Raw genomic sequence first — 20,720 nt, 5'->3', positions numbered from 1 at the left:
AATTTTTTGAAGACAGCCATCTGGGGGCCTCAACAGGTAGGGGACAGTAGGGAGTCACCTTTTAGGGGCTAACAATAGCATTGCTGATCAGGTGACAATATTTGGAGGTGCTTGGCTGTAGGTGACTGACTGCATTAGATGCAGGTTGGAGCAGGCAGCAGGCAAAATTTAGGGTTTTCTCGCAAAGAATATTAAAATTCTCTCTCATCTTGGCTTTCTCTCATCTTCTCCAACCCATTCTTAGGAGATCTCATTCTTAGGAGATCTCAACGTTTCTGAATCATTTTGAGTAGATCTCAGCCAAATTTGGTAGATAGTAGAGAGATCTCTATTGTACACCCCAAATTTGTGCAGAAACTACGGTTTGACGGCCACCTCGGGACTTGTACCAATTGGTGAAGGCATCACACATTGAATTCAACACTTGAAATTCGTGTAACTGTCAGGGAATTCAGATGTTAGCCCGTTCATTGTAATTTGGGGCAGCATTGGGCCAATTGGTGGTGCCATTTGTGCAAGTCCTAGGTGAAAAATCAAGGGGCATTGGCCCACATTGATTGTTGATTGTGGCTACAACAAAGAAGCTTTTTGGAATAGCAAAGGATATTGTGAATCTCAGCTTGTACTCATTCCATTAGCAATCAAGTTAAAGAAATATCGAAAGGGGCGTTAGTTTTGGGCCAATAGGGTGTCCAATGTCCGAGATCATTAAGGTAATTGTTGTAATTAAGTGCTTCATCAAGGAATTACTGCCCTTTCTAAGAAGGAAGGCTGGTTTTAGGATCCACATTTATAAATAGGAGGTTGCCTAGCCACTCAGTTTATGCCTTGTTTTGCAAGTTTCTCATTTCTTCCCAGGCTGCATTCATCAGGCGCCTCATTCAGCTAGTCGATAGTCATCTCAAGCTATCGCCCTTTAGCTTGGCGACTCCTACAAGCTGCATTGTGCGCGAGCTTGTTGATGCCATCATCATCTATAGCAGGTCGTTTTTTGTGTTTTGAGCACTTTTCTTCATCAATCTTTGCTTTGATTGGTGGTTATCGCACTTGGGATATGTCTTCGGTGGAGGGGAGAGCCACCAGCTGTTGGATAGCTCTCCCATTGAGCATCTTATACACTCTTTCATTCTGCATTTTGCATTTGTATTTGAGTTCTTCGTGTTTCCGTCATGGTTGTCCACTCAATGTTTTCCTCACAAAACCTAGCATATCTCCATAGAACATGATCTAATAAGGTCATTTGGGCTAGCTGTCCCACATGCCCTTCCTATGTACAGCCTCATTCCTCACATAGAACCTATCCAACTGCTCTAGGAGGATGCCACCTGATTGCTTGAATCCCCACGAGAGTCCAAATAGTCATCTTGGTTTTGGAACAATGGGTCCCTCCAAGCATCGCGGGCTCTTATTGCAAAGATGAAGGCCTCCTAGGTCTCGTGCTTTTCATCTAAGATGCCTTGGAAGTGCATCCCTTTACCTTGTTGATCCTCTAGGGTTTCCAAGTTACTGAAGTCACCTCCAATAATCTAGGAGTCCACCTTTGGCAATCTAGCAATAATATCTAACTAGAGGCTAGTGCATGTGGACCTTCGTGAGTGCATAAACATTGAGGATCCCAATGCATGAATCCCTAATGTATAGCCTAATCCTCAAGACTCTCTTTGCAACAATCGTCTTGTGGTCATGCACACAAGACAGTAGGCTTGGGCCAGTGGAGGTTCATACTCTGGAGTCCACCACACTTGCCATGGGTGCCAATAGAGTACTCCTAGTAGGTGTGAGAGCCTCCCCAAAGCACCTTCCCCACTCTGTCGGCCTGGGAGGGGGCGAACTTATGCTCATGTAGTAGAAGAATGTCAGTATGTCTAGCAAGGCTGGCTGCAGCTCCTTTCACACAATCAACTTCCTTGGACCTTGAGGCCCACTGAAGTGCAGGCTGCCAGGATGTGAGGTGTATACATGAGGAAGCTCTATGGTTTGCCAAATAGGAGCTGTGTGACATGCAATAGCACTTGGTGGGTGAACTCCACTCCACCACTGTGGTCTGAAGGTTTTTTTTTTTGTTTTGGGGGGGGGGGGCAGTGATGTGCTTTTTGAGCTGTTGCAAGCACCTCCAAGAGCCAAGCAGTCAAATGAGCCTCTGAGGCGTGGTAATACCAGGAATTGTCGGCTAAAGGCCACTCAATCACATCCGTTGACAACCTCCACTGTTGCGAGATGCCACTGTGAGACATGGTCAGATACCTGGTCTCGTAAGATCTCCTCCAGTTGATGTTCTGTCCATCTTCCAGAATAGGAAGTCTAGAGGAAGAAGTAGTTTGGTCTCTCGCGCAGGGCGGCCAGTAGATATGGCCTTCCACTCAGAGACTTGCAAATATATTAGAGAGCTTTATATCCATGTCATCTTATGTATTTTCACTTGCTACCTGTTCTAGGATATGTGCTGCTAGGTCAGCCTCAAAGCTCGTTGAAGTTGTTTTCTTCCTGGTCGAAAGAAATATTATTTTGTATGCAACTAAAGCACCTGTTATGCATGCTCAAACTAGTGGAAGTCATTTTGTGTGAAAGTAGAAGTAACTGCTATCTGAAGAAGTTTTGGTCTTCAAGAAGAAAGGTAGCATGTTTCGTTTAGTGAGTTCAGGTTTAGATTTTCAAATGTACACTTGATTCATCAAACTCTCTTTGACTTTATCTTGCAGGCATCTGGTGAAGCTAATTCAAAAACGGGTGTGCAATGCTTTTTTATTCACTATAAATGAATCTGGAGTTTCATAGTTTAATCTTGAAAGTTGAGAATTTGACTCTCAATTATCAGCTTATTGTTCTGGTGATGGTTCTGAATTATCTGCAGCCCCAGAGCTGGAAGACAACCTTTTCTCAAGTATTGAGGGTGCAGAGCAGCAGATTGTGGTGAGCATTCACTCGTTTAACCCAAGGCTTAAGGGTAGTGACTGGGACATGGACAGGTTGAGTTCAAAAAAAATAATGTTACTGACTTGCTTGCTTTGTTTTCTAGTCAATCTATCCACCTCACATGTTTACCTTCAAGATCAAGATGTTAGTTTGGAGCAAACCTTAGATGCATCAAATCCATGGTTGCCTACAGTCTGTGTTCTGTATTTATAGGGTTTTTCAGTTGCTTCTGAAAGGGTTTGGATTATTCGGAAACTTTGCATCTAAGCAACATGTTCTTTGTGCACCTTTCCTAATAACAATTGCCTTGATCAAATGTATGCTTGATGCTGATGAAAAGCCTCAAAAGACTAGTTGCCAGTCACAATTATGAGAATATGACAATTTTGGGATTGCTTTAAGATAAATCAAGGGAAAGTTATTCAATTAGATATTTTCAAAGGATTTTTTGACACTCATAACAATTGCTGTCTGATATAGAAGGAAAAGCTTTCTGCAGTTCATAGGCACATATATGTCTTAGCCTTGACAATCAGCAGCGTACATACAAGTTCTTACCCAGCTTTTTTCCATTGGTGCTTTTGCTATACTCACGTGACAGTTTATTTATTTGGCTCAAGCTTAACAGTTTATTTATTTGGCCCAAGCTTAACATTTTCAAGGACAATTTCTGAAAGTGTAGAAGTCTTGTTATTATCAGTTAAAAAAGCAATGAGATCAAGAAATTACTGTTTTCATTTCCACTCTGCTCAATTGTTATGTGAAGAAGAATAACCCTTGTTAAGAAGTGGGTTTTTGTGATGTTTGGACCTCCATTTTCAGCTTTTAGCTAGGCAACAAGCACAAAGGGAGGAAGAGCTTGCCCAATGCCAGCGTCACATACAAGCTTTGCAAGTATTTCTCACAGTTATTTTTGTCTTTTAAGTGCTAGTGTGGATGAGAATGAAACCGACGTCTTTGCATATTTGCAGGATGAGATTGTTGAACTAGAGCATGAGAATCGTCTCCATAGCCAACAGGTCTCTTCCTTTACATGTCTTGCTTTCATATAGCAGTCACTATGGGTGTAAGTACAAAGATGTTGAGAGGGTGTAGTGGTGAAATTGTAATTTAATCTAACAAGAGTGCAGGTTGTGCGCTGGAGCATTGCCTGGTGCTGGTTGTTTTAATTTGTGCTGTAGCTAGTTGTTTAATAGTGGTTTGTTGAGTTGGATGTCCTGTTGCTTGATTTTTTGATTGCTTGGTTGCTTGTATGCTTGCTTTCTTGCATTTATTTTTGTTTCTTTCTGGATATGTTGTGGTTTTTTCAGTTCTGTTTTGGGATGGTTGCACACTCCAACTTGCACAATAAGTCAGGATGCCCGCTTCTCGTATGGCATTCTCCTTCTCTCATCTCATCCTCTGGACTTAATATGAACATAAAATTGCACCTGCCTGCCAGGATATAAGTGCATAAACCCTGGGTATCTGTATCCAGTCATAGTGCGCAGCATGATGCTTGGGGGATCTCATTGGACACCCCCTCCTCATGTGGAATCCCCCTTCTCTTGTCTAATCCTGGGGACTGCATACAAACAAAAAATGACACCTGCCTGCCAGGAGATAAGTGTGTAAACTGGTATCTGGATCCAGTCAGGGTGTATGGCATGAGGCCTGGGGAATTGTTTGTGTGTGCAAATATACTATTGCAGGCTTATCGTAGATTGTTGGAAGCTCAGCTGCATAGTTGGTATAAGGTGTGGGTCAGCATTGAAGCCCCATTTGTAGGGCATTGTAAGGCCATGGTATGGAAGAAGAAGAAGAGCACTGCATGTTTGAATTGACTCATGATCCTTCCGCTTGCTCATGGGGATCCTCCTGGTCTGCCATAGCTTTCTCCTCCACGTAGCATCCATAGTGCTGCTCAAGCACACAAGTGTCTTTTGCATGGACCTACCCCCTACTTGCACAAGGTTTTCCTGCCTTCACCATTGCTTGACTGCTTGGCTTCATAGCCAGTGTCTTACACCCCTTTGTACGCTCCCCCGCCCCCCTTGTAAGGGCTTTGTAGCTATACAATGGCATTGCTGCCAGAAACACCTATATAGGGAGTAGTAGTGACTCTAAGCCTTGCTTGGTTTCCACTCTATGTGTGATTCCCTATACCCAGTGGTGAACCCTCACATGTGTGGCATCATGAGGGTGTAGTCTTGGGATGTGCTGATGTTATACCGTTTCTTTGATTGAATAATACAAGAGTATACCTTGTTCTCATGTATAGTATTACCTTCTTGTGCCATGTTGAGTGAGTAAACGAGTGTAGGTGTATCATACTTGGTATCAGAGAAAATCTTGCTCAGAGTGAAGGAGTGCTCACAGAAGCAGGAGAGGAGATCCAGTGCCCCAAAGAAATTGTGTCGAGATGACCCACGTTGTGATGCCTCACGTTGCGACGCCCTACGTCGGGTCACCCCTTGTCGCATCGACCCCCGTTGCGTTGATCCTCGGTATAACGACCCTCGGTACGGGGATCTTGACACAAGCCAATATGTGAAGTGTGACGCGGCTTCCCCGCAGCACAACCACCACCCGAAAGGCGAAACATGTCTTTCCCGTGTCGACAACACCAAAAGCTAAGGCACAGCTTCCCATGACAACATGGACGATGATAGAGAGAATGCACCTATCACAACGGTGGAGGAGAGGAAGAAGAGCCAAGGACAAGAATGGAGAGTAGCTCAAGAGGAGAAGGTAGCCGCCCTAGAGAGGCAGTTGGAGGGCATGTTAGGCCGTTGGACTCAATCTGGAGAAACATGCAAATGAAGGAGGAAGAAGAGGAACAGAGAAGAAAACTAGAAAAGGAGTAGGGTTACAAAGAGTGGATGATACAACAACAGGAAGAAGAGAGAAGACACGAATTGCAAGAGGAGATGGATAGGTTAGGTAGAGAGGAGACTTCTAGGAGAGCTTAGGATACAAGGAAAGACAAGGAGAAGGTAGTTGAGACAGGTAGCAAGAAGAAGGACAAGAAGAAAGACAAAAGACAAAACCATAGGGAAGAGGAGGAGAGTGACAGCTTAGAAGATGACTATGGCAAGTTCAAAATGCCCGAACGCACCAAGTACAAAGGAGAGAGATACAAGTTGATTTTAAAGAAGTGGATTGTAGAAGTAGATAGATACTTGAAGTATTCCATGATCACCAAAGATAGGAAGGGAGAAGTGGCAACCATCTACTTAGAGGAAGACATTGCTAGTTGGTACCTAAAGGAACAGGAGCAAGGACGTACTATTTTTTCATGGGAAGAATTCCAAGAGGAACTCAAAGACTATTTCATCCCAAAGATGGAGAAATTCAAAGTTAGAGATGAATGGAAAAATCTCAAGCAAACACAAGGAAAGATGGAGGAGTATGTTAGCAAATATAGGCAGCTAATGCTGTAGCTATCCAACATGGACATTGACACCAAGCTACATGGATTCTTATTTGGCATGCAAGAATGGACCAGAAGAGATGTGGAGGGACAGGAGTCAACCAATCTAGTTGAGGCCATGAGGATGGTTGAAAGACTCGTTGACCTAGAAGAGAGAAGGATAACCCAAGGGAGCCGGACTAGATTCAACACCAACCTCACCAACAACTCTTGGACCCGAAGATCCAATATCCCTAGAGGCCCCTTTCCAGAGGTGCGGGGTCAAGTCTCAAGCATAGCCCCAATTGCATCACAATCCGCCTTGGTGCTTAGAGGTGTAGTTGTTCGATGGGGGAACGACCCCTACAAACCAACTCCAAGTGTGTCGTATGGGTCTGCGGGATCAAATATATTATGGTGGAGACCCGAAGGCTCAACCACAGGGATTAGATGTTTCAAGTGCAGGGGACCTCACTATTAAAATAGGTGCCCCATGGATGACAGCTTCATGAAGCAAGTCTAGAGTAGTAGCCACTAGTGCACACGGAAGAGAGGAGCTGCAACCCTTGCGCATCCAGGAAGTCCCTAGTGGAAGCAAAGAGAACTTAGACCACCCAAGGGTGGAGACAGCCCAATGCGTGGTGGCCCGTGTAGTAGTAGTCCAACACTTATACCTCAAAGGCAGAGTGAGTGCAGGGGATCAAACCATCATGGTAGACATAGGAGTAACCCACAACTTCATCACCCTAGATTGTGCAGCCAAACATGGACTAAAATTGTCTAAGGCCATAGAAGGATGAACAATAAGCTTTGCACAAGGAGAAGCCAAGGAAGTCAAACAAGTCTCTGTAGTGCAAGTAGTAGGGAAATGGAAAGCCAAACTCGACTTCTTAGTCATTCCCATGGACGATTTTGAAGCCATTTTAGACCTAGAGTTCTATGACAAGTATGTCATTTTAATGTTTGGAAAGGGAGTTAATGAGAGGATGCTGGATATGCAAGGAGAGGGTGTTAGAGTACCCTGTGAAAGAATACAACTGCCAGGCAGGACATCAATCAAAGTGAAGATGAAGGAGAATAAGCCTGAAGTCTCATGCCAAATGGCAAAACCAGCCTCTAACAAACCAGGAGCACCAACCCGAGTACCGCCTCACCAGGTTACCCATATTAGGCCTTGTATCATGACTTGCAGTGCCAAATAAGCGGAGAAATGAGTAAAGCAGGGAGACATGGTGTACTTATGCATGATTCGGGCCATTGAGCAAGAGGTCACCAAGAGGCCCAAACCCCAAGTTAGTAATATAGAAGTGGAAGCAATACTTGAGGAGTATAAGGATGTGATGCCAGTGGAACTACCCAAAGGCCTACCACCCAAAAGAGAAGTGGACCACAAGATCGAACTAATCCTAGGGGCAGTCCCACCAACTAGAGCCCCTTACCATATGAATCACTCAGAACCCATGGTGTTGAAGAAATAGCTACATGAATTGGAAGAGCAAGGTTTCATCTGACCCAACAAATCCCCACCCCAGTGCTGTTTGTCAAGAAGAAGGATGGGGGACTTCGACTACGTATAGACTATAGAGCCCCTAATAAAATCACCATGAAGAATAAGTATCCCATGCCCTTAGTTGAAGATCTCTTAGATAGACCACATGGAGCTAAATACTTCAGTTGTATAGACCTTAGGTCAGAGTACCATAAGATTTGTATAGTAGAAGAGGACATTCCCAAAACAACTTTTCGTACTTGATATGGAAGCTTTGAATGGCTTGTCCTAGGTTTTGGATTGAGTAATGGGTCGCGTACCTTTTGTGGCCTAATGGATGGAGTCTTCTGGCCCGAAATAGATGTCTTCATTATTATCTACATAGATGACCTTCTAGTGTATAGTGAAACTCTAGAGGAACACAAAAGACACTTATGCCTAGTTTTTGAGAAGCTGAGATAGCACAAATTGTATGCCAAGCCCGAAAAATGTGAGTTTGCAGTGAAGAAGTTAGAATTCTTAGGTTTCATCGTAGGTGAGGCCAGCATCAAAGTAGACCCCAAGAAAGTAGAAGCAGTAAAGAATTGGCTTGTGTTAAAGACGGTGTGGGAAGTTCGGGGATTCCTAGGCTTCACGGTGTTTGGTAGAAGATTCATCAAGGATTATAGTTGAGCAACGACACCACTATCCCATCTCACCAAAGGAGATGGCAATTTGACATGGGGAATCGAGCAACAAGCCGCTTTTTAGCTGATGAAGAAATGTCTGAGTCAAATCCCCGTACTCAAAGTGCCCAACTTCACAAAGCCCTTCTAAATCTCCATAGATGCATCAGATTATGGCATTGGGGGAGTGTAGGTGCAAGATGGCCACCCTATAGCTTATGAATCCAAGAAAGTCACAAATGCAGAAACCAGATGGAGCACACATGAGAAGGAGATGCTAGCAATGATTCAATGCCTTAGAAAATAGAAGCATTATGTTCTAGACAAACACGGAGTGTTCTTTAGAGACAATATATCCCTCAAATACTTCTAGTCCCAACTAAAGTTGTCTGGCAAACAAGCCCAATGGCTCGACTTTCTAGTAGAGTTCAACTTGGAAATCAAACACAAACGAGGCTCCACCAACAAGATAGTAGATGCTCCAAGTTGCAAGACCGATTTGAAAGCCGTCAGTGCAGCCAGTAGCAACTTCCTTGAGTTAGTAAAGGAGGCTTTGGAACATGACCAAGAAATGCACAAGATCATCAAAGAGGTGAAAGCTGACAAAGCACCGCATGGCATATATAGCCTTGAGGAGGGAATTCTGTTTGTAGGCAAGAGATTATACATTCCCAATTGGCAATAGTATGGAGTTGAAAAAGGTCATATTACATGAAGTGTATGATGGAAAATTAAGTGGGCATAAGAGACAAAGCAAGACATTGGAAGCACTCAGAAAGCAATTCTTTTGGCTAAACATGAAGGAAGAAGTCATAGACTATATCAAGACATGTCCTACTTGCCAACTGGTGAAGGCACCACGCTCCAATCTAGGAGGATTACTTTAACCAATGCCAGTACCTAGCCGGCCATGGGATGTCATTAGCATGGATTTTATTGTAAAGCTGCCAGAATCCCATGGTTACGCCATCGTCTTTTTAGTGGTGGACTATTTCTCTAAGCAAGCTCACTTCATCCTTGCTAAGCCACCATTGAATGCCAATGAGGTAGCCCACCTCTTCTTCATACATGTGTTCAAGCTGCATGGCTTACCCTTAGCCATTGTCTCAGATAGAGATGGTAGATTCATGAGTGACATGTGGAAGGAACTTTTTAGGACTCTGGAAACATAGTTGAGATTCTCATCCTCCTTCCACCCTAAGACAGATGGGCAAACAGAGAGAGTGAACCAAGGCATTGAAGACTATCTGAGGAGCTATGCCCGCGTGGATAAAAAAGATTGCGCCTTGTACCTTGATGTGCTCAAATTTCACTACAACAACTCAATCGCCTCTGCTACGGGCTATACACCCTTTGAGTTAGCTATGAGAAAAGAAGTCATCATACCCCTTGCCTTAGCCTCAGGAGCTGCTAAAGCTGAAGATCAGGATGCAGAAGAATTCTTGAAGAAATGGAGAGACCGCAACGAAGAAGCTAAGTAGAGTCTAGAAAGAAGCAAAATCACTATGACACAGAATAGGCCAACAAGAAGCAGAAGGTGGTACTCTTTACCAAGGGAGACATGGTCCTCGTCAGCTCCAAGTAGTCCTGAAGAATATGAGCCTCAAATTCAATCACTTTTACTATGAATCCTACCGTATCACTCAAGTCCTTAACAAAGTAACATATAAGCTCGACCTGCCAAAAAACATGTGCGCCCATAATGCATTTCATGCTCGTCTTTTGCACATGTTCTATCTCGATAACCAATGGGGGTGGCATGTTCCACTGTTTCAATCCAATGGCCCCTTTGAAGCAGAAGCCTTCCTTCAGCGCTGGAAACACAAAGGGTACCTCAAGTACCTCACCAAGTGGAAAGGATGCCTCCTTTGCCACCTGGATCAAGGAGAATCCCAACAATTCTTCCAATGCCCCTTGAGTCATCACTTGACTTATCATAGGCCTAGTAACGCCTCCACTCCTCAAATGTAATTGAGTCGAGGGTGGATCTGCATGGTAGCAAGAATAAACCAAAGCAACAAAGCAGTCTAGATGGGTAAACATTGACCAACTTGATAGGAAAAGCTGTGTTAAGATCCCCAAGTCGTAGTGCGGTGGACATTGACCAGTCTGATAGTAAAGGCTGCGTTAAGAACTTGCTAAAGTCCTACATCGGCAAACACTTGCTAGCTTATTAGAAGAAGCTGTCTTAAGACCCCGGATGAGTCAATAACCTCTACCCTTGGATAGAAAGCGGGGGTGAGTGTAAGGGCTTTGTAGCTATACCATAGCGTTGCTACCAGAAACACCTATATAGGAAGTAGTAGTGACTGTGAGCCGTGCTTGGTTTCCGCTCTATGTGTGATTCCTTATACCCAGTGGTGAACCCTCATATGTGCGGCGTCACGAGGGTGTAGTCCTGGGATGTGCCTATGTTGTACCGTTTCTCACATGTCGTGTTACCTTTCTATTCCCATGTTGAGTGCACGCCCCACCAAGGTGTGGCTGAAAATGCAAGGCTCCAGCCGAGGTAGAACCTATAGATCTTGTGTGGATGCTGAAAAAGAAGCATGAAGGTCACAGTCCTCAGCATAGTGCACAGATGGCCTTGGTGTGGAGGGAGTGAAACACAATCCTTCTATGAATGTGTTAGCATTCAATGTGTTCATGTTGTCATTTCCTAGTTGTGAGCTCCGTTAGAGTCTAATAGAGATGGAGGAGCTTTGATGTGTCAAGTGTGTGCATTTGTTAGGTGCTGTTGCTGTATGCATTTCCAGCTTGTTTCTATTCACATTTCCAGCCAGATTTGGAGGCACATTCACGTGGAATGCCATGTGGCAGCTGGGCTGACTGTATTGCAGCAGGTCAGATCATTTTCAATCATTTTTGGCAGTCAGGTCAGAGTGTAGTAGGTTCGCCCTTAATGGCAGCAGGTGTTCAGATTGGAGATCTCATGTCTATTTAAGTTGCATTTCCATGTTGCATGCCTTCTCAGCTAGTTTTCTTCGTTGCCTCTACTATCCTTTCTTCGTTTGCACCATTGTCATTCTCTTGCCTCAGTCTAGCACCCTTATTGATGTGTCCTTGCAGTGTACAATGCCTAATTGTGTATGTTGCTTCCATTGCACACTCTTGCATGGTATCATTGCCAAAAGAGTTGAACCGGAGCTCTTCCTAAGAAGAGGCATCATCCAAAGTGCTATGATTCGCTTCTGATTTCACCATTTTACAGGATCGGGTGACCTCAAAACTCAGCATTCTCAGCCTTCATGTCTCTTCTTGGGTATCCAAGACCCTTTTGCAGCAGGTTGCCTAATTTTTGCATCCATTATAGCAGCTCGTCTTTAGCCATTTCTTTGTGTTTTGCAAGTCTCTTTGAAGGACATCTGTGGCAGATTGCTGCGATTGGTAGGAGTGTGTGGAACTCATTATGACAAAGACCTCATCTTGCATCGGTTCCGTTGAGGGTAGAACACACCACGGCCGAGGAACCAATGGTCCTTGTCTTACTATTATGGCACCCTCTATAGAGGTGCTCGTCTTACCGTATCTTGCCTAGCAGGACAACACCAACTATGCCTTGTTGTAATGCAAAAGTTGAGTGCATCCTAGATGAAGGGGGTGAGAGTGTGCAATGGTGTGCAGGGTCAAGGCGTTAGCTGAAGAGCAGAGATGAGCTCAGAGTTAGAGGAAGAATGAATGCAAAAAAAATAGGTGTACCGATGTGATGGTACACAAAGAATAAAACGAATGTATTTATATGTTAGGGTACATTAAGGGTGTGTTCACACGCGTAAGTCTATTTACACGGAGATGAAGGGACTTTAGACCCAACAATCTTCCACTTAAAGGCTCGAAGTGGTACCTTTAAGCTAACCAACTCCCACTAAACGAATGCAATGCTCATGTTGAACCTTTGCAAGAGACTTAGTGAGAACATTTGCAGGGTTATCCTGGGTTTTGACCTTAGTCAATGTGACAAGACCATCATCCAAGACCTGTCGAATAAAGTGATACCGAACATCTATGTGTTTGGTACGTGCATGGAATATGGCATTCTTAGCCAAACATACTGTACTCTGGCTATCACAACCAAGCATTGGAGTACGTGAAGAAAGACCAAAATCCTTGACCAGATGGCCAAGCCAAATAGCTTCCTTAGAAGCTTCTGTGGCTGAAATATATTCAGCCTATGTAGTACTCAGTGCCACAATTTTCTGCAATCTTGAACACCAAGAGAGAGCCCCACCAGCCAAAGTAAAAACATACCCACTGGTAGATTTCCTAGTGTCAAGATCTCCTGCCATGTCTGAATCACAAAATCCCTGCAACTCTAGTGTACCCTTTCCATAGCATATACACTTTTCTTATATACCTTTCAAGTATTTGAAGACACATTTCACTGCTTCTCAATGTGGCTTGCCAGGGTTAGACGTAAATCTGCTAACAACTCCCACTTCATGAGCAATGTCAGGGCGAGTTGCAACCATGGCATATATCAAAGATCCACAAGATGATGCATAAGGTATACCCTTAATTGCACTAGCAGTTGCATCATCCTTAGGGCAATCAGCTTTGCTAAGCTTTGTATGTGGCGGTAATGGCACACCAAGAGGCTTAGCATCAGCCAAATTAAACCTGTCAAGTACTTTGCTGCTGTACTTGTCCTCTAAGAGAAACAACAAATGTTGCCCTCTGTCTCTTTTAATGCGCATGCCCTTAATGTGTTCAGCTACCCCCAAATCTTTCATAGAGAAGGCTGAACTTAGCTGCCTTTTAAGAGCATTCAAAGTACTCTTATGCTGTCTTGCAATCAGTATGTCATCCACATATAAAACCAGCACAATAAGGCTGCCATCATCAACCTTTTTAGTGTATAAGCAGTGATCTGCATGACTGCATTTAAATCCATGTCTGAGCATAAAGGTATCAAATTTTTTGTACCATTGTCTAGGGGCTTGTTTCAGCCCATATAAGCTGCGTTTCAGCTTACAAACCAAATGCTCTTTTCTTGGAATAGCAAATCCTTCTGGCTGTTTCATGTACAACTCTTCATCCAAGTCACCATGAAGAAAAGAAGTCTTCATATCCATGCGATCCAACTCTAAATCCAAGGATGCAGTGAGAGCAAACAAAACGCGGAGCATAGTCATCTTCACCACTGGTGAAAAGACCTCTTGGAAGTCTATGCCTTCCTTTTGTGTATAGCCCTTAGCAACCAGTCGTGCCTTATACTTGGGCTTCCCATCAATACATTTCACTTTGTAAACCCATTTATTAGGAATAGCTTTCCTATCCTTGGGTAAAGATACAAGCTCCCATGTGTTATTTGCATATAGAGGCTTCATCTCTTCTTGCATAGCAAGCTCCCACTTTCTCTTGTTTTCACATGACTGTGCCTCTTTAAATGTCAGAGGCTCACCCTCATCAATCAACAAAATGCAATCCAAAGATAGCTGAAACCTTTGTGGTTGCCTTTTGACACGTGTAGACCATCTTACCCAATGATCTGTATCATCAGGCAATGGGCCTACATCTTGAGGAATGTGCACACCATCACTAGGTGGCTGATTTTTAGCATTTTCTTGTTGCTGTAATCTGTTTTCAGCATGTTCTTCTTGTTGTCCTATTTCATCCTGTGCATCTATTTGCTGTCCATGATCTTTTGGCTGTAGCACAATAGGTTGCTGCTCATTTTCAGCATCAAAAGGGACAAAATTTTCAGCTAGTGGCTGCTGAATGGCTGGTTGTTCATGCTGAAATTTGACCTTCTTTTTATCAAGATCACCATGTGTAGCATTTTTCAGCAACTTTGCCTTACTAAATACTACATCTCGGCTGCGTATTATCTTCCTTCCCTGAGGAAGCCAAACTCTATAACCCATCTCTCTCTCATCTCCATATCCCATGAAGATGCCCTTGATGGATTTCATGTCTAGTTTGATCCTCTGTTCTACAGGTACATGCACAAAGACATCACAGCCAAAGACACGCAAATGGTAATATGAAGCAGGTTTGCCAAACCAAACCTCTTCAGGAATGCCATTTTCCAATGCACGATTGGGAGAGTGATTGCCTATATGAACTACAGTTTTAAGAGCTTCCCCCCAGAACTGCTGCAGGAGATTAGCTGTGGACAGCATGCATCTGACTTTCTCACAAAGTATGCGGTTAAATCTTTGAGCCACGCCATTTGATGCAGGATTATATGGGGCTATCAACTCCCTCTTAATGCCAGCCCTTTTTGTGTGGTGACAAACGCATGAAAATTTTTAAAAGGATTCAATACTTCCTTTTTGCTCTTAAGTACATACACCCATGAATTTCTATTGAAATCATCAATGAAAGTAACAAAGTACCGTGCACCCCCATACGAATTAATAGGCATAGTGCACACATCAGAGTGTACTAAGTCAAGAGCATTAGACTTCTTAACGACACCAAAGTAATAAGGAGACTTCACATGTTTTCCATATAAGCCATCATTACAAAATTCGAGATCAGAGCCGTTTGTATCAAATCTCCCTAAAGAGGAGAGAACTTGAAGGCCTTTCTGGCTCATATGACCAAGTCTTTTGTGCCAAAGCTCCATTTGTGAATGGACTTCAACCACAGCCAAGAACTTGCCAGGTAATGCTTTACAATGCAAGTAATATAAAGTCTCCCTTTTGCTCCCTTTAACAATCAGCATAGAGCCCTTATGGACCTTCCAAGATCCACCACCAAATGTAGTAAAGTACCCTTTAGCATCAAGCTGCCCAACTGATAGTAGACTCTTCTTTATGCCAGGTACAAATTTGACATCCTGTAAAATCAGCTCTTGGCCATTTTCAAGAGCCAAGTGAATGGTGCCAACACCCTCTATCTCACATGCATAGTTATTACTACCCAAGTAAACCTTGCCTAGGCAACTTGCAGTGTATTCAAAAAATGACTCCAAAGAGGGGGTAACATGAAAAGAAGCACCGCTGTCCACTATCCATGATTGTGACAGCCCATCATGAGCTGAAAGTAAGGCATCAATTACCTCCTTTTTGGTGATGTGCATATCACCTGTTGCTGCCATAATATCTGCAACATTAGATGAGGCTACAACAAGTATCTCTCCCGTGTCAAGAAGCTCTTCAATGACCACACTGGATGCAACATTTGCCTTTGTAACTTCTTTTGAGGAAGAGCTGTCATCATCTTTCTTTTTCTTACCTTGATGTTTCCTTCTTTTTTGCTCTTTCTTGAAGTACCGGCAATCGGGCTTTTTATGCCCTTTACGCTCACACTGATAGCATGTGATATTCTGCTGTTTGCCCTTGCTTTTGCTTCTGCTTTTACCTTTACTGGCTGCATTACCCCTATTTTCAAACCTGCCTCTTACATGGTAAGCTGAGCCACTGCTTTCACCACTAGTCTTTCTTTTGATTTCTTCATTGAGGATTGAACCTCTAACACCATCAAAAGTCAAAGCGAGGTTGTTGCTAAGTGACACAACCAAAGATTCCCAACTGTCAAGCAAAGTCATCAGTAAGAAAATAGCTTTCAATTTATCATCAAAAGCTGTCAAACCAGAGTCTTGCAACTACTCAAAAACCTTGTGAAAGTGCTCAAATGCTCAAATGCTGGCTTAGACTCATCCAACTCCATGTTCACAAGTTTACGCATAAGATGCACTTGATTCACAGGAGTTGTATTTTCATAAGTGTCCTTAAGCTTTTTCCATATAGCATAACTTGTATCAAGACGCTTGATGTTTGTAAGTATATCATCAGACACTGCCATCTTAATGTATGCAATGGCCTTCTTATTAAGTCTAGCCCAATCCACATCTGTCATAGCTGTAGGCTTAGTCTCCAAGATAGCATCTTCACAGTCCTTGAGAACAACATCAAACCTCTTGATTTCAAAGAGGGATTTTGTGTCATTGCTGCTAAAAGCATTTGCAGCCATTTTTCAGCAATACACCAGAAATTCAATGCTGCAATTTATGACAGCAAAAATGAGCTGAATATTCAGCTGATTTCAGCCTAATTTTTCAGCAAATAATAGTAGGATTCAGTCCAAGTACATGTATAACAGTAGAATGAATGACTTTCAGTAGTATGACTGCAATTTTAGCGTACAATAAATGCATACATTATTGCCAAATAACTCCCACTTCAGCAATATCACCAAAAATACATTTGCACCAATCCCAGATCTGCAAATGATCACTAAGACTGCTGCAACATGAATAATCAGCAATACATCAACTCAATGGGAGCTGCCCAACATGTGTACTGCATACATATGTGCTTGTATCAACTTGTGATACCCCAAAACACCAAGAATTCTTTGCAATTTCTCCAAAATCGTACAAGCGGGATATAAAAATGCTCGAATCACTCTGCTTATGGCAACAAGATTGCTTCAGAAATATTCCCAAAGTGTATTTCATGCATTAACTTTGCCAAAATCCATAGATTTCAGTAAAAAACCCCAAAATTTCACTGACCAATCTGCCCGGATTGCATTAATACATGTTTTCGAAAGCATAAAACGGGCAAATTTAGCAAAATTTCACAAAATTTTGCAAAAGCCTCAAATTTCTCGGGTCCAATTGTGCACCAATGTCAGCCAAGCTGACTCAACCGACCAAAATTTCTCCAATACAGCAAAAGCCCAAATTTTATGGGTCCAACGTTGAGAAATTTCACTCGGATGAGCGAAATTTCAGTAAATTTGGCGAAATCCTGAATTCAAACACGCACAATGTCTGCAATTTTTGACGCAAATGCCTCGATCTTGCATGAGCAACAAATTTTTGGGCATAATCCTGCACAAATCTAAGCTCTGTGCCTCCAATGTGTGAACCCTTGTTAAGAGGATCTGGGTAACTTTGAAATTAAAGAAAATTTTAATTTCTTTTTATTAAAAAGAAACTAACAAAGTCATGAAAAGAAAAGGGGGTCGGTTGACCCTACCCCGACGGCTGTCATCGCCTGGTCGTCTCCTACCGGCACTTGGTCCCGATCGTCGTGCTACGGAGTCGCCTACCAATACCTGGTTGTTTCTTGGTTCCAGTCGTCACGCTGGACACGAACTCTAGTCATCTGCCCCGTGCCACCTGTTACAGGCAGCTGCCTGCCGACTGGTCCACTCCCGTCCCTGCCATCATGTTGGACCTGCTGCTTGGTCGCCCGACTGTCGCCTGGACTTTTCACCGCCTGGACTGTTCGTCACCACGCAACAAGTCGCCTGCACACGCTGTAGTTTCACTTGTGACTTGACTATCGCCTGTGAGCTGCCAACTACTCGTATCCTTTTGGTGGTCTCAAGAAGCGCACGAAGCCTTAAGCTCTGATACCAGTTTGAAGGGGGTGAGAGTGCACAATGGCGTGCAGGGTCAAGGCGTTAGCTTAAGAGTAGAGATGAGCTCAGAGTTAGAGGAAGAGTGAACACAGAAAAAATAGGTGTACCGATGTGATGATACACAAAGAATAAAAAGAGTGTATTTATATGTTAGGGTACATTAAGGGGGTGTTCACACTCGTAAGTCTATTTACACGGAGACGAAGGGACTTCACACCCAACACTAGACACCTTCAACCTTTGGGACTTTGTTACCTTCAATAGGTGTTTCAGGGCATTTCCTGCTTCTATGCAGTGGAGCCATTAAAATGTATCACAAACATGAACAATGAATAAACGTAATATTTAGAGAAAATGAAATGATGAATGATGATCAATGATGATACAATGGGGGCCTCAGTTCTCCATGTCTCTAGGACTGGGGTTGAGGTGTGAGTATAGAGTTTGGCATTGGTGGAGTGACCTGAGATGACTGAACTGCACTGGCTGATCAGGTTGCAGCACCTGTAGGAGAATGTTCTGTGGACGGAGCGAAACATAGTCCTCTGAAGGGGATGTCAGAGAAAACATTGGATGAAGGTGGACAGCAGTGAAGGGAGGAAAAACACAGTCCTCTATAGCTGTATGTGATGGCAAAGATTGTAGTAGAATGACCTGTAGGGGCTCCGGTAGCAGAAACACAAGTGTATGCTGATGGAATGAGCTTGTAGCAGCGAAACGTAACTGTCTACTTTTGGATATGGTCTCCAAGAAACAGGTCGGATGCTGTAGCTTGTGTCACTGACTGTAGCAGCGTAAAATGCAGATCCTGCCATGTGGTGAAAATGGCAACTGCCTAGAGAGGCAAGAAGCCTCTTGTTGATGCCAGGCAACATCTGCAGTACCGTTAGGGATGATCACTAGCCTGCAAAAGTTAAGAACCAGAAAAAATACAGATGATAGCTTGATGGTACCTGGGGATATAAATGGAAACAAAATAGGAACCAATGGAATACAAGGCCCTTGATGCTTTGATTGCTCAACACGGAAAACATTATTGCCAACATTTTTAAGAGACTATGTATAGGTAATAAACTACATTATCATAACCTTTTAATGGCATGCTTTGATTGTTGTGGAAAGATGATCTAAGCAAGTTCAATGGACTAACAAGTTTTGGGGGTGGTAACTATAAAAGCACGTGTCAATTCCGTTTTTGCAACCTTTTCTTTGTGTAACGTTTGTATTCTTTGATGCATGTGCATTTGTGGTTTCTTCAGAATACTTCGCTAGCTTAATGTCAGGCTTGACACGTTCCATTCCATTGTGCAGGAGTCCGCTTTAAAAGAAGAGCTGAGGAATCTCGAGCGTTCCAAAAAGCGAGACGGCGTGGATATGACATATCTTAAGAATGTCATCTTGAAGCTTCTAGAGACCGGTGAGTCTCTTATCTCCACTTTCTGAGTTTTGTACTTCTATCAAGTGATTGACAAGGGGAACTTAGGGTTTGATGTCTATTGTGTTTGTTGTCGGTCGGTCTAATTTGTACTTATGATGACAGGTGAAGTAGAAGCTTTATTGCCGGTTATTGCAATGCTTTTGCAGTTCAGCCCTGATGAGGTATGAAGAGGATATGTTATTGAACTGAACTTACTGCTGAGGTTGTAAAACAGACCTTGTTAAATTTTCTGGATGCTTTTGAAACCATAGGGCATTTGCATGGCCTGTTTCGTTAGTGTAAATGAAAAGTTTGTGTGACATGCATTTTTAAGGTTTGTCTGGGCAGAAAGTATGAGAATTACTTGTCTTGCTATAATGCATAAGTGGTGGAAAACTTGAATTTGTGCTAATGTGAGGGTCAATTAATGGCCATGGTAATGAAGTAATAATAATGTTGCACCTGCATTTTAAGTTATGATGATTAGTTTGTGTTGCTAAGAAAGGCATGAGACTGGAACCATGTATGCATGTGCTGGTGGAACTAACAATTGATCACCCATGTTTTTAATTTGCAGTTGAGAAAATGTCAGGAGGTGTATAGTGTGACCCCTGAAACACCTGTACCTGCGGCTGATACTCCTCGAACCTTACTTTCAAGGTTCATGTTTTCCACTGTGAGTAGATAGCAAACAAAAGTGTGCAAAGGCACGTAATGAAGCTTCCATCCATTTGCAAGGCGGAAACTCGACGGACTCAATGGCAATGTTGAAGTGATGTACGACATACTACTTGCAAGCTGGATCAATCATTTGGTGACACCAAGGCCTGGGAGTGGCATACTTGCTGAAAGAATCAGTATGTGGCCATCTTAGTCAGAGCAGCTTGTCAGCCCCAGATGTGGATCCATTGTGGGATGGGAGTAGGCTTGAGTCTCTTATTCAAAAAATACATTGTTTCATCACCACGTAGAAGCCTGTTGTGACTGAAAGGTCACTCTAAAATATCAAAAGACGATATGCCATCAATGTCAGTGCCCTTACGTGTATAATAAGCTCAACCCTCAGAGTTGTGGTAGATGTCTTCATGTCTGCAGAAAGCCATAATATCAATATTCTTCTTTTAATATTTTGAACGTTAGAGAAAGTGACGCATTGTATCTAATTATGACAAAACTTAAATAACCTAACTGCATTGTAAGACTTATGAGATTGATGTATATTGGCTCATGTCATTGTGTGGCCATGCAGAAAGAAGTGCTAGCATGACTTGTAATTTATAATATGGCTAGAAGAGGGGTCTTAAAGCCTCTTTGTTAAGGCTGGTTACCTTGATGACGATGTCTGTATTGGGGAATTAGGCTTGTTCACATTGCACGATACTATTGCTTTTTGTTGAACAAAAGAGTATGCAAGTTCACACGTGTGCGTGCTACTCAATCCATGAGAAAGGCTATGCATATAGTTGATAGCATGTTCGTGTGATCACTCTATTAATAATGATATATTGATCATAGCATGTTTAT

The 20,720-nt window shown here is 43.0% G+C and overlaps 1 protein-coding gene across 4 annotated transcripts in view; it reads left to right on the top strand.

Annotated features, from left to right (window-relative positions):
• The window catches only part of ATGRIP (Golgi-localized GRIP domain-containing protein), a 91,563-nt gene extending 71,222 nt beyond the window's left edge, over positions 1-20,341 (top strand). For 3 of the 4 annotated variants that reach the window (XM_087697370.1, XM_087697369.1, XM_087697371.1), the window contains 7 exons: positions 2,700-2,727; positions 2,852-2,910; positions 3,736-3,807; positions 3,885-3,932; positions 19,091-19,196; positions 19,320-19,378; positions 19,774-20,341. In XM_087697370.1, the coding sequence (XP_087553496.1) occupies positions 2,700-2,727; positions 2,852-2,910; positions 3,736-3,807; positions 3,885-3,932; positions 19,091-19,196; positions 19,320-19,378; positions 19,774-19,884 (483 nt within the window). In that variant the 3' untranslated portion in view covers positions 19,885-20,341. The remainder of the gene's footprint in view (positions 1-2,699; positions 2,728-2,851; positions 2,911-3,735; positions 3,808-3,884; positions 3,933-19,090; positions 19,197-19,319; positions 19,379-19,773) is intronic. The other variant, XR_015694415.1, reaches the window with a different exon arrangement.
• The last annotated feature ends 379 nt before the right edge of the window (positions 20,342-20,720 follow it).

This window comes from Lygodium microphyllum, chromosome 17 (assembly GCF_053477565.2).
Source record: "Lygodium microphyllum isolate KBCC chromosome 17, Lygodium_microphyllum_v1.1.10, whole genome shotgun sequence".
Classification (NCBI taxonomy): domain Eukaryota; kingdom Viridiplantae; phylum Streptophyta; class Polypodiopsida; order Schizaeales; family Lygodiaceae; genus Lygodium; species Lygodium microphyllum.
The sequence above is the reverse complement of the archived record's forward strand: the minus strand, read 5'-3'. Positions and strand labels throughout refer to the sequence as shown.